The sequence below is a fragment of the Stylophora pistillata genome, chromosome 13, assembly GCF_964205215.1.
Source record: "Stylophora pistillata chromosome 13, jaStyPist1.2, whole genome shotgun sequence".
NCBI lineage: Eukaryota > Metazoa > Cnidaria > Anthozoa > Scleractinia > Pocilloporidae > Stylophora > Stylophora pistillata.
The window spans coordinates 21,886,244-21,900,519 of record NC_142531.1 but is presented as its reverse complement, the minus strand read 5'-3'; the positions used below and the strand labels follow the sequence as shown (position 1 = coordinate 21,900,519).

At 36.0% G+C, this 14,276-nt stretch overlaps 1 protein-coding gene across 2 annotated transcripts; it reads right to left on the bottom strand.

Moving 5' to 3' along the window:
- Nucleotides 1-275: 275 nt before the first annotated feature.
- On the bottom strand, nucleotides 276-14,167 carry LOC111342788 (guanine nucleotide-exchange factor SEC12-like). Of its 2 annotated transcripts, XM_088743208.1 has the most exons (10): nucleotides 13,937-14,167; nucleotides 12,132-12,524; nucleotides 10,879-10,962; nucleotides 8,098-8,219; nucleotides 7,755-7,925; nucleotides 6,601-6,673; nucleotides 5,670-5,826; nucleotides 4,442-4,519; nucleotides 1,244-1,299; nucleotides 276-1,126 (listed from the first exon to the last, which is right to left on the bottom strand). In XM_088743208.1, exons 1-9 carry the CDS (start codon nucleotides 14,057-14,059, stop codon nucleotides 1,289-1,291), a joined length of 1,212 nt encoding a protein of 403 aa, XP_088599334.1. In that variant the 5' UTR covers nucleotides 14,060-14,167; the 3' UTR covers nucleotides 276-1,126; nucleotides 1,244-1,288. The 2 variants fall into 2 exon arrangements, with proteins under 2 accessions (XP_088599334.1, XP_088599333.1); XM_088743207.1 differs by lacking the exons at nucleotides 276-1,126; nucleotides 1,244-1,299 and having other exon boundaries at nucleotides 3,212-4,519.
- Between the last annotated feature and the right edge of the window lie 109 nt (nucleotides 14,168-14,276).

The window sequence follows — 14,276 nt, the reverse complement described above, 5'->3', positions numbered from 1 at the left end:
CGGATATGTAAACAATTTAACTTCTGTTATGAACACAGGGAAGATAGAAAAATTGAGAATTGGACCGATTTCTGTCGCTCAAAGAAATAACATTAAACAATAACCAAGGATTATTGAAGTTAAGTATTGGCGCTTTGTGTGAGCCTGAGACGCGAGATTAAGTCATCATGATCATTCCAGTAAGGAATTCGACCCCAATTTTACTTGTGAACTTCGTGTTTTATTTGCCTTTATAATATTTCTTTCAGAAAGTTAACCAAAGAACGCCCACTGTGTAATAAGAGAAATATTTTAATCGGTGTAATTATAGTTTAGCGTTTGCAACAAGAAGAACGATATGCACAGTAAGTTCTGATATGGTATATTTGCAATTTTGATGCTAGCTTTCGTCTTTTTCCTTACAACCCGGAAAGCGACGTTGTCCATATTTTTCTGTTTCTAGCAGTTATCGAAATGAATTGTTTGGTTTTCTTCAGGAAAGAAGTCATTTTCCCTTATTTCACTCGATTCCGTTGTTTAAAATTATTATTGGTCACTTTTGTATTGATACATTTCCGACCAATGATATATATATATAAATATTTTTACAAATACTTTTGGTGGTTCAGTTTTCATAGAGCGAAAGCTCAGAATATCCTGTCCAGCACGATACTATGATGGAAAGGTGGCGCGCCAATAGAAATGAAAAAAAAAAAAAAAAAAAGGAAATAATTGAAAATTTGGGTTCCTTAATTATTACTCCAGTTTTAATTATCTTTTCAATGCGGTAAACTTTCGCCTTTATTAAAATTTCTTTATTCTTTTTCTCCCTTTTTTTGTTGTTTTAGGGTCGGGGAGGGGAGGAGAGTTATTCAGGCAACGAGGCTTAACAATCAATACCACTGTTTATTTGGTGACTTCTATTTTAGGCAACGCTGTTGGTTTAGACCTGATGCAAAGTTTTTCCTGCGTTACAAAAAAGATCACAATTTTCGTCATCAACGAAACATTTGTTTTCTCGTGGTCTGATTGCATCTGGACTTTTCCCAATAACATCTGTGATTGAACAACCGCAAAACTGTGGCCTCAACCGAGGAGGGGATTTTCCCACTAGATCTTGTAGATGCTAAAATTAGATATCGCGGCTCTGAAATTCATAAACCAAAAGAATATATAACTTATTCTAGACGTAAATAGTAGCAAGAATACGCAAAAAGTTGGTGTTTTAGTAAGTAGTTATCGTAGCCGCAACTATTTGACGTACTTCGTACTGTGTTCGTAGTATGTGAACGACCTCATTCGGGACAAGTCAGAAAAGACCTGAAAAACATTCAAGAAATAAATTAAAAGTTGATGTCGGCATGAAAAATGACAGAGTTTTTCAAATGACTTTTTTCTCCTCGTGGACAAGTTTACTAGCGAGTCAATATATTGACTGTTATCTTGTGTTAGAAATCATGGTCTGTTAATTAAAAGTTTCGAAGTCACTGAGAAACATGGTAGAGATCAACTGAAAGGCCTTTTCAATTTGTCGAAAAATCAAATCCTTTTAACAAAAATGAGAAAAAAATTATGAATTAGAGACTTATCGAACAACTTAGCTTCTTTTAAGCGGAAGAATCTCGAGACTTGAAAACTTTAAATGAACTTTAAATAGTTGAACTGTGGAGAAAAGTCATTAGTGCAAACTCGCGTAGATGCTCCAGAAATTAAGTTTCATCGACGTCTCAGGCTTGAAGGAAACAAAGTCGAAAATTTTCGGAAAAATCGCTGGCTACAATGTAGTATATGGCACCCATTTCTCCAGAATTGGAAATTGGTGATCTGTTATCTAAAGTGTTTTAAAACAAGGAAATGGAACAGGATAACCAAACGGGAACGTTGGCAAATCTCAATATCAGCGACAATTGAAATAAACTTATGTAGTTACTTAATTAAAACTGAATTTACCTTTCTATACTGGGGGGGTAAAAATAAATTTGAACATGTCTGTACAATACTTGCACATCTGTCGACAAGAGATTCACAAAAAGGTTGTCATAAGGGTACGGTTATCGTATCACGAACCAGGGAAATTTTGAGTATTTCATTTCTTTATAGCCTGCAGGCCTCTTTAAGATTGGTTACAGATAAGTAGACATCTTTTTAAGAACAAAGAAGGGAAGAAATATGAAATCAAACGCAGAAAACCACAATGAAAAAAGAGTTCAAAGGTTTTGGCAACGCTGAAAAGATAGCAAACCAGCGTCCTTGTACTGAGATTATTCAAATTTTTCTGGAATTTAAAAGAATTTAACTTTTGTTTTATGTTGCCTCAGATTACAGTAACGGCCGAGTTCAGACAAAGGAAAACAAAAGTTAAACTAAGCAAAAATTTCTTGAAAAAAACAAAAAAACAAAAAAAAACACGTCCCTTGTGAGGTCCTGGTTGGTATGGACAATACGTGCTTGTTTGACCAATACAATTGCACATTTGCCAACGCTTGAATAAGCAGGCATTCCGCCTCAAAGCCAAAGTTCTGTACATTTGTATGAGCGATTTGATTGCTTTTTTTCGGCCAGCCAAAAATTCTCTCATGTTAATGTTCCATTGCATCCAGAGCATGAAATGCCAAGCTGCATGAAGATTTATTGTTATCGCCCCTACATTTGACGGCTGTTATCCTACTTCACACATTGAGAGATATCTCATTACATTCGCCTTGTTTTTCTCTTCTCACGGACGAGAGGTATTCTTGGACGCTAAAAAGGTTACATTCCACGTTACTATACCTATTCCATAAACTAACCTTTAACTTAATTTAAGTTCCATAAAGTTATAAAATGTGTTCTTGGAAATTTCCGGCTATGTTATAAGGTGAAAAAATATTACTTTATCCCTACAATACCAAACGGAAGTGTTTCATGTCATTTCAAATGTAAAGAAATGAATTTAACACCGTAGCTTACATTTGAAAGGTCTCACACCGGCTACGGCTCTCATAATCTCATACAAAAGAAGAGCTTTTACTCGAGCATCGAAAGTAATTCAGGATCGAAACTAGCGCCACCCTGTCACCCAATCAGATTCAAAACCAAACCAACCGCACCTTGGTCACTCGCGTTTTCCCGCTCTTTTTTACATCGAGCTCTCATTGGCTCCTTTGAAAATTTTCTGAAGCTCTGATTGGCCGTTGTGAGAACGTTGCTCTGGGTTGTGCGAGATTCAATCCAAATGCGCTCTCTAACAACGTGCACCACGCGAAAACAATTTTATTGTTCCTTGAGACCGATATGGTAATAAAACATTTTATAAATTTGAAAAGTTACACTATAAAACAACCATCATGAATCGTTAGAGTATATGTACCTTAAGAGTATGACTCGGAAGATAAAAATTAATGGTGAAAAGACAATAATTTAAACATGGATAATTTAAATTAAATACTAGTTTAGCATTTTCCTTTCCTTTTGCCATGGAGAAGAGCTTTATAGTATACACCAAAGTAAATATAATACATTCAACCTCCTAAAGTAAAGTTCTACATAGGATATGTATGATCTTCAAAATATTTTCGTCTCGTATGAACTGCATAAATTAAAATTGATTGATTGAAAGTTTGATGTCAAGACTATTATAATTAAATACTAATTTCAATAAGTGCTCTTGGTGTTTAGCCTACCTGCATGTGATCACACTCCAACCTAAGTTATTCCAACTTCAGTACATTTTGCCTAAGAAATTGGTTGTACTCATGGCATGGTTACAACAATTTTTTCTTTTGCAGACTCAACTCACTGCAGAAAGATCACACTTTAAAACACATACACCTAAATAACCCTGGTTATGCTCAAGCCATTTAGTATAGGAACAGCCAGATACCAGGTTTTCATTTGGGTTGGTTAAATCATGTTGGTTTTAGAATCTTACCGAAGGTTACTTTTAGTGGTAAATTTGATTATTGTCTTTGGCAAATTGTGTCAGGTAACAACCTGGCAACATCCAATCTCCTGTTGCATTGGATTTGCAATAATATGGAAGAGCATTAACAGCTGAGTGCACCTTATTAGCAAGGCATTTAAAAAAAAATTGATCCTTTGTTCTTTAGACTATGGCTACAGTACTTAGACTATAAGTGCATGTAGCATGCGTGTATCATACCCAAAATAGTTTGCATGCACACATATACTCTTAGTTGCATGAATACATGTAGAATGGCTCTCTATAGATGCAGAAGATCATTTCATGCATTCAAGGCCGGATGACAGGGCACCCAAACTACAAGCCAAACTGTCAATAACAACAATTGAAATTATTATCATAATAAATATCTACAACTTATTGTGGAAATTAAAGTTAAATTAACTACTTTTCATGAGTTTGAAAATCCTTTTCCACTTATAGAATATACCAAATCATATTATTTTCTGCAATATTCTACTATATCAAATAAATTACAAAAACTTCCTTATAAATCAATACCTGCATAAGCTAGAATCACAAGAGTTAAGTAAAGTAACACTAAAAATCCTACAAGAATCCACCAATAGCTGTATTCACCTGAAAAAGGAATAAAGATCAAATTGTTATGTTTTTGGCAAAGGGGGTAAGTTTCTAAAGAAACTGTGGTGCTGTATCAGTGTGGGTAACAAGGTAATTTGGTTTTATCAACTGAGTTGGCAGTTGGCCACTGCAAACGGCTTAAAAGCTGACATTTTGAGCATACATTTTTACATTTATATAGTGCAGACTTCTATGTGGATATATTCAGTCGCGCTTAACAGTATCGTAAGATTGAGATCGGACATCAGCATTTTTATCAGGCACCTCTGGCAGCCGCTTCAGTCCATGTAGCGATCTCACTTTCCCACCCATCCCACCCCGGGGAGGACATCCACTACACAGTGATCTCATGCATGGGAAATTTACGTCTCCTGCTCCTAACCCTGCAGGAGATGAGACCCATGGCTTTACGTCTTATCCGAGAAGACGAAGCAATGTGAGTGAAGCGGCTTGCCTAAGGACACAACATCATGCCCCAGCCAGGACTTGAACCTCGGCCAACCAACCCAGAGTCCAGCGCACTGACCACTGGACTACTCACGCCTCAGCACATTATCCTTCGTCAGAGCAAATGGAGGAGGTGGATTGTGTGTGTGTTTTTATGCAGAAGATGGAGCCATGCTTTTGGTGGGAATTTATGTTTTTCTCAACATGTGGTTGCTTTGTTCAGTTTTTCCCTAAGATATTGTACCTTGTTTTAAGGGATATAACTACTGATCTGCTTAAAGTAACTTAATTGATACATTAATTTTGTCTTTTGTTTTTTGGATGCAGATAAACTCTTTTTCTGGTAGCCTTTCCCAAATAGTCATTGTTTTTATAATATATTTTTATTTCCTCTTTGGCTTGAAAAGTTACAAAACCTTGTGAAAAATTTCTTGAATATCTCAACCACCACCAATTGACCAGGCTGATGTGCTAGAGTTAGGACTAGTGTTTAGGGAAATAGCTGGATTTTTTTGGTTATCTTTTTTATTATCATTATTTTTCATTAGGTGGTCCATCTCAGTATGGGGTCCTCCGTTCTTTTGCAAGCCATCCTGAAGGCATTATGGTATTAGTATGTCTCATTGTTATGTTTAATTCTACTTCTATGTTCAGAGAATCAGCCCATTAGATTGTAATAAAAAATACAATTTATCCATACCTCTTCTTTTGAGTGTAGTAACCTTACAAGCATTGTCAGCAGATATACTGAGCAATGCAAACTCATTCTGCAGTTGATCATTGACAAGTGGAGAGTTGGGAAGGAATGTTAATCCTGTGACAAATATGTTGTGGACACCCTTAAGAGTGGTCAAGGGCTGTAGAGAAAAAGAATATAATCAAATCATTAAAACAATAAGAAATTGTTTCATCTTGGAACCTGTATAATTTATGTGAATGATGACTATGACCATAGGTATGTGATACATGGGTATGTGAAACATATATCTTATTAACCAAGCGTGAGGGCCATACTGGGAGAATATTGGCCTGAGGTCTTGACAGTACGGACCGAGCGCAGTGAGGTCCGTACAAAAAAGACAGAGGGCCGATATTCTTCCAGTATGGTCCCAAGCAAGCTTGGTTAATAAGAGATTAAAGTTCAAAGGGGTGTAAGTGTGGTATCATTTGGGACCATTCGGGACAGTGCCCAGTCCAATACTGAGAGAATATTGACTGGCAATAGAGCATTTTGATTGGTTGATTTTAGTTATTGGCCCTCTGACTCCCCGAGTCGTGTAATAAAATGGAATAGTCAAAACAAATGAGGTCCTGGAGGGTGGAGGCAGGACCATGTCCTTCTTAGTCATGACCAAGTAAAGGTTTTCTGTGGGTGATAGGGTTTATTAATAAATAATTAATGTTAAATTCCACATTCTTACTTTCGATTGTAACTGTCACAAAATACATTCTGTAGTGCAATATATTAGACTGCAAAGTAACCTAAAACATGACTTAACTTAACTTAATGTGGCTCAAAAGGAGATCAAAACAGAGCTACTGGCCAAGAGAATTTTTCTGTTTAGCAGCACATACATGTAAGTCTAACATTTTTAAACAAAAGTTAATTCATCATGTAAAATGATACTTACAGCCAGATTCCATGCAATGTAAACTGAGATATCACCCTCTGCTGTTCCAACTCCTACAAATATCCCGTTTCCACTGAGGAAGAAGTAAAACCAATAGATCAATGAAATCACAAGCAAGTTACAACTTTAATGCTCCCACTTACAATGGAAATCCCCCCTATAAAATATAAAATACACTGTAGCTGTCAAACGGAAATATAGCTTTACCCATAAAATCAAAATCTGTCTTGCTGGTTACATACATACATTTTAACTCTGAATACATATATCTTATTAACCAAGCGCGAGGACCGTACTGGAAAAATATCGGCCCGAGGTCTTGACAGTACGGACAGAGGTCCATACAAAAAAGACTGAGGGCCGATGTTCTTCCAGTACGGTCCCAAGCAAGCTTGGTTAATAAGAGATTTATTATATGACTGAAGTTCAAAGGGACACAAGTGTAGTATCATTCGGGACCCTTCGGGACAATGCCCGGTCCAATACTTAGAGAATATTGGACCAGCAATAGAGCATTTTGATTGGTTGATTTTAGTTATTGGCCCTCCGACTGCCCGAGTTGTGTACTAAAATTATTTACTTAAAAGAGCAGGAACTGTAAACCTTAAGGACAAGCGTTTACAAAACATAATTCTTACTATTTTTAAATGTCTGATTATCCAAGCTATTTAAAAGATATGTTTCGCTTGCTCTCTAGCACCTATTTCTTAAGAGGACATAATATACTCTGTTTGCCTAAACCATTGATCACTTCTTATTGACCAATTGACCAATCTTATTGACCATTGACCAATTCCTTTAGTTACTTGGCAGCAATATCTTGGAACTCTCTTCCTGACCATCACCACAATATTTCTGATTTTACTTCTTTTCGATGACTGATATCTATTGGGAACAATAATTTACTTAAAAGGGCAGGAACTGCAAACCTTTCTGCATCAAGATAATTGGCTAATTAATTGTCTAGGCAGCTAATTAGCCTATTTGTTATAGAATTAACTTTTTATTATAATTATTTATTACTAACAATAACTTTGGTTGGCTCGAAGATATTAGCACCCGAGTGCTACACTGTAAATTCAAGGGTAAATAAAGTTTATTGATTAATTGATTGATGTATTGCGGGGGAAAGTTGTGAACTTTGGCCACTGTACCTGATGGCCATTTGTGTGAGAGGTTCAATACCAGCAGCCTGACTCAGTTGTGGCAGCCATTTTGTGCAATCCCACTTGACTAAGTATGAAGGTGTTGGAGCCTTTCTATCGAATTTTGATGGTACATTTATGGTAAACAGACTCACTTCCTTTCTCTCATTGCTGGAAAACCTGCCAAAAAAACATAAAAGCAACATGATTTAGCACATCTACCAATTCTCATGACTCTAGAAACTCTCATATGCTTGTTCTCTATTTTCCAATTTAACTTCTTAAAAAGAAAGGCTAACTATCATGACACAATTTCGAAAGGAAAATTGAATGTTTCTTAAAAGATTCTTACCTGCATGCCCTGATTCTAAAGAAGTTATCTTCATTATTAACAGAAAAGTACAACTGGAATTGTTTTTTGCCTTCTTCCAGCCTCCAAACATAAGCTGTTGTGTCTCTTGAGCATGTTACAAACTGTAAATGATAATAATAAAAAAAAAAAAGACAGAGGGAACTCATTCCTTGGTTAGAATATCAATGGCACATGTTTGAGTTTATGTTTGAATATTTCCATTTTTTTATCTCCTGAGGTGTTCTTGAGAAGCTATTTTAACTCACTGATGTCCAGTGCGCCCGTATGCGCCCATGGGGACCCACACCCTTTCTACGCCTTGTGACGTCATCACTTTTAACCCTGGAGCACGAATTTGAGCACCTACTTGAACAGGTTGAAAATATCTTACAGACGATACCAGAATGAGCGCAATTGAGTGAAGGAGATTGGAGAAATAGCCAAAAAACCATGTCACTTTGACCTGAAAATCTGCACGAAAATCGTGCTTCACTACCCACCTACCTTTGCGAGCATGTGCTTTGAAAATAATGAGTAGTTTCTGAAAAATCTCTACACCAAAATGAAGCCTACTCAATTTCCAGCAAGTGAGGAGAAACTTCAGGCAAGGAGAGGGGAAAAAAAGGGCAGGAGAAAGAGAGAAAAGTAGAAGTCATAAGTGGGGCATGACTTTTCAACCCAAAAACTATGTCGAAATTTTGCTCTCTGCACATGCCCGAGATTTTCAGGCCGCCATTTTGCATTTGGATTGAAAGGCCATCAAGTGCACGAGCTGTCAAGGGGTTTTTGGTAAGTTTGAGCTTTTAAAACCACAACAGTGACCCGAAATCTGCTCGACTAGCTTCAAAACACAGTTTTCCACAAAAGCTGCGGCCATTAATGGGTTAAAAAAACTAATGCAGCATGTTTTATCAGGGTTTTCAAACGCTTGAAAACAGTAAATGCACTGGACTTCCACCATAGTGCTTTCATCTGTTTTCTCGTGTTTGGAAACCCTGAAACACTAATTTTTTTTTTTAAATACCATGTCAAGTGTGTATTAATAGTGTGTATTATTTGTTTTATTGTTCAAAGTTTTATTTGTTTTATTGTTAAAAGTTTGACTGGGTGAGTTATCCCTGCATGGTAAATGAAACGTGTTGGCAATCACAAAGATTATGGTCTATAGTGTACGGAAGCCGAAAAGGGACAATCCAAAAAGATTTTTCAAATCCCGAAAAATATTTCAAATCGCAATATTTATTTTAAACTCACTGTCAAAAAGTTTGACAAATCCAAAGATATTTTGCAAACCAAAAAAAATATTTAGAAATCCAAAAAAATTTTTTCAAAATCCGAAAATATTGTGTGAATCCGAAAAAATATTTTGAAATCCAAAATAATTTTTTCAAAATCCGAAAATATTTTGCAAATCCAAAAAAATATTTTGCACGGGCTATTTGCACCAGCAGTCACCCAGCATTTTCTTGCCATATCCCGCATCATCCCACATACAAAATGGCGAGGGAACGAGGATAGAACATGTTCTGTCATAAATGTGGAAGAGAATGTGGGAACAATGAAACATTCTGCCATCGTTGTGGAACACTACAATGGCATGAAGAGGAAAGTGTGTTGTCCAGCTTGGGAGACGAAAGATTGGCTACAGAACATTACTTTAATAAGGGATTTCATTACGAGACCATTGTTCACTTTCTGGCAGAATACCATGGGATTTCAATGAACGTGAGGACTCTGAAGAGAAGGCTACATCACTATGGGTTACAAAGAAACCACCTTCATTCAGAACACACTGTTCGGGAAATAGTTAGACGAGAAATTGTTGTAAAATGGGGTTGACAGGCCTACACGACTCCCCAGCGCGTGTTTAGAGTAGCCTATTCAAAGTTTGGCCCCATTGAGTATGTCTTTGGGCGACCGTCCTCCTTTGTAAGATACGAGAAACGGATTTTTGTATATTTCGTTGAGTAGTGGTTGTGTTTCTGTTAAATACCAGTGTCTCATGAGAATTTGCTTTAGGTTTGGCACTGATGGTTGGTATTGTGTGACACAAAAGGTAAGATTTGTTGGTTCGTCTTTTGTTTCTGTTGAAGAGCTAATTTCTTGTTTTTTAATTCACTTCTGAGAGCGTTGTACTAATGAGGTCCTCTCGGTAGCCTCTCTTTAGCAAATGTGCTTCATTTGTAATTTTCTCCTCAAATATTGTTTGAGAGGAGTTTGTTCTTAGAAGTCTAAGGGTCTCCCCTTTTATGAAGTCTCTTTTAATTCCTTGTGGGTGACAGGAACTATAGTGTGTATACAGAAATGTCTCAGTTTGTTTAAAATGAGTACGCACATCAGGGATTGCGTCTTTTTTGAATCGTTCGCCTTTGTAGATGTAGAGCTATTTTTTTCACTGTCTCGATTGTTAAGTTGTCTTGACTGCTTTCAGCTTGCGCCACGCGCGCTGATTCGATTGTACTATAGTTCTTAGTGTTCCCATTTAACACAAAATTTTTTTGGATTTCAAAATATATTTTTGGATTTGCAAAATATTTTCGGATTTTGAAAAAATTTTTTCGGATTCCAAAATATTTTTTGGATTTGCAGAATATTTTCGGATTTTGAAAAAATTTTTTTGGATTTCTAAATATTTTGTTGGATTTGCAAAATATCTTTGGATTTGTCAAACTTTTCGACAGTGAGTTTAAAATAAATATTGCAATTTGAAATATTTTTCAGGATTTGAAAAATATTTTTGGATTGTCCCTTTTCGGCTTCCATAATAGTGCAAGCTCATACCTGACGTGAATTAGGATGTACATCTAAGTCATCAACATCTGTTGTGTGAGCTTTTATGTCATGGATACTTTCCAAGGAAGGATACTGGAGAAAAATGGGGAAAAAAAGATAAAATAAAATAATAAAAAACAAATAACTTACAAAAAAAAGATATTCAGCTTTCTATTTATCAGTTTATATATAGATACAGCACATACATAATTATCAGAGTTTCCTAAAGGTGGCCGAACACAGTTTTTGCCCATGCTTTTGCTGATGCAATTCAGTGCGCACATATGGATTGCAAAAAAACAAACATGTCGTCAATAGAGCGGTCATTTCATTTACTCAACACGTATCCGCACTATCTGTGCTATTTTTCTATATACGCTGGTGCAGGGTGTTGAGGGCTTTAATCTTTTATTGCAAAGACATGTTAGAAAAGTTGATGGTGCAAAGAACCCAGCAATTCTCAGCTTTTTCGTTGTTACCAATAGAACCTCGTTAAATGCAGCGCATGCATAGTAAGTAAAAAAATTGCTACTGGATGGAAAATTGCTTTCTTGGAAATATGCCTATTTCTTGAGAACCACCCATTAGAATTTCACGAAATTTGGCACGAAAACACATTAGGAAATAAGTAACTAGAGTATTGAAAAAATTTGATTTTTAACAAAGGAAATTCTAGATAATCAAATGAACCTTCTGAATCAGTAAGAGATAATTAAAGATCTCTATTAAATTGTTAGCAAAATGGTGTTAACTTGTGAGTATCGTTACAAGCTCGTTGCATGCAAATTATAAAGAAAATCTAATGACTAGATTTTCTACAAATAAACAAAACCGATTTTAAGGCATGTTTATATTTATTCATGTCACCATGGTAATGGCACATACATCAGCTTAACTATAAAAAAAAAAAAAAAACAAAGTTTGTGTTGTTAACTTGCTTGCTGCCAATTTTGGCGACTGCGAGATCAAGGGTTTTAGAGGAAATGGTGAAAGAAACACAAGTATCAAAAATTGTGTTCAGCCACCTTAACACTGTGATCTCTATGGGTGACTAGTATCAATTTTCTCCTTAAGCCCTGTTCAAACCATCATGATAGTTGATGATAGTTTCAACTATTACTTGTGTTTCAACACAAACTATCAAGCACTGACACCAAATGAAAACTCTGAAGCTGAAAAAAATTTAAAGCACATGCTGGAGGATCGTACAACTGTTAGGAATAACTATGAGCTTGTAATGTCAGTTAGAAGTTCTCTTTTACCTTTAGAACCCTAACATGGCCATCAGACCCTCCCGTAACAATGTGCTGCCCATCTGCAGTAAATCGTACAACTTTCTGAAAACCAACATCATCGTCATCTTTTGAGTCATCGTCCTCTGCTGAAACTGTCACTTTAGATTCTAACTCTTTCACAATAAATTCTCGTGTCTTTTCTTTAACAATAACTTTGCTTTTTCCTTTCACTTTTTCAGTGTTCTTTACTTCCTCCTTAACATCAATCTCAAGTAACTGACATTTGTTGTCCATTCCAACAGCGAGGACATTTGATGTTGGATGAATTGCACAGTTCATAATTGGCCTCCTTCCAGCTTCAAAGTTATGGACTAGAGTAGCTTTGAGCTCTTTACCATTTCGACCTAGCTTGTAAATATTCTAAGAAAACAAAAAGGGAGAAAGCACTACATTGTAGGAATAAAAATTCTGTCTTTGCCTAATCTGATCTAACTTAAAATCAGTTAAATGAAATAATAATATAATGCACACACTTGGTCTTTTCGTCCAAGAGTCTTTTTGTCCACATCTTTTCATCCGAAAGTCTTTTCATCTTAAGTCTGTACGTCTAATTGTTAAGTCTTTCCACGAAGCAAATAAATAACTATATTATATTATAGATAAGGCTATACAAAGAACTTATCAGTGTGAGCCGTTGCCCTTTTGGTTCACCAATCTTCGTTTACAAATTCAATGTCATGAATTTAACAATAAATACACAGAGAATGAATGAAGTTGTAACACAATATATTTTATTAAATAGTGGCAAAAATAAAGACTTGCTTGACGCTTAATTATTTAATGTGAAAGAAATGGGAATATTAGGGTTGTTGTTAAGCTTCTATCGAGTGTAAAAGGCAACGAAGTGTAACATCACTACGTATCCAACATACCCAACAACATAGTAACCCTTCGTTAGAGCAAATGAGGAAGGATTGGTGACTAAAGCTATCGGAACCAAAATGGCAGCAGCTCACAATAGGTTCTTTATATATAGCCTTATATATAGCCTTTTAAAAGTTAATTGTTTGCTCCGAGAAAGGACTTAACAAGTAAACAAACAGACTTCTAAGGTGAAAATACTTTTGGACGAAAAGAATTTTGGACGCAAGACTTGGACGAAAAGACTTCTGGATGAAAACACCTTAATTCGTTCTGTTTGTTACAGAGCCCAGAACTCCTTCATTCAAGTACAATACTTAGCTTGTAACTGGACAGCTGGGGTTAGTTTGCCTTGTTAATTGCAAACTCGATTATAACTTTAGAATATTTTATTTCAGAACTTTTGACACATACATTTGTACTTATATAAAAGATACAACTGTCCCTTTATAGCAATCATCTAATACCATCCCACGTTATACTTGTTCACCACAAAATTAATAAGACCTCACACCAGTAAACCGTGTAGTTAAATCTTTGATTGGAGAGATTTTCAGTATACCTCCACACCACTCTAAAGCAAAGCTGTGGTCCCAAATGCAATCTCCTTTGTTTTCTCATCCAAGAACTGTATGCAGAATGAGTTATGGGGCTGTGCGTAAATCTTGCCCTTTGATTTAAATTTGGCACTCGATCTCAGAGCATCACAAGAAATTTGAACAACAAGTCGAGGAGCAAAGAGGCCAATTAATTTATCGAATAAAATGTACAGTTTCTAAGAATCGTGAAATCAACATTAAACGCAGAAAAAAATACTATATACTTTATACTACAGTTACAGCAATACGACATGAAATTAAAAAAAGTTTTGGAAAAATCAGTGTAAATAAGTGAAGAGCAAAAATACAAACCAATGCATTCGGGACACCGGTCTTCGCCGCGCCTCCACCACCGGCGATTACAAAATGATCATTGTCTAGGACGTTCACAGCATACAGGGGGAAATTCGTAGTATCTAGAGTTGTGAAAGACATCTTTCTAAAAATTTACTATTAGCGATTATTCTTCAAGTCAAAAGTTAAAAGATTCTCTCGAGAAAGTCTTCATTTAGTCAAAGTATTCGACGTGGCTCGCGCGGTTACATTGCTCATGGTTATAACCGCTGATTTAGGTTTCCTTTGTTCGCGGGTTCTTGGAACGTTTCAGACAAGAGACATGAAACAGCTGTAAGCAAAATCCATTTGATCCATA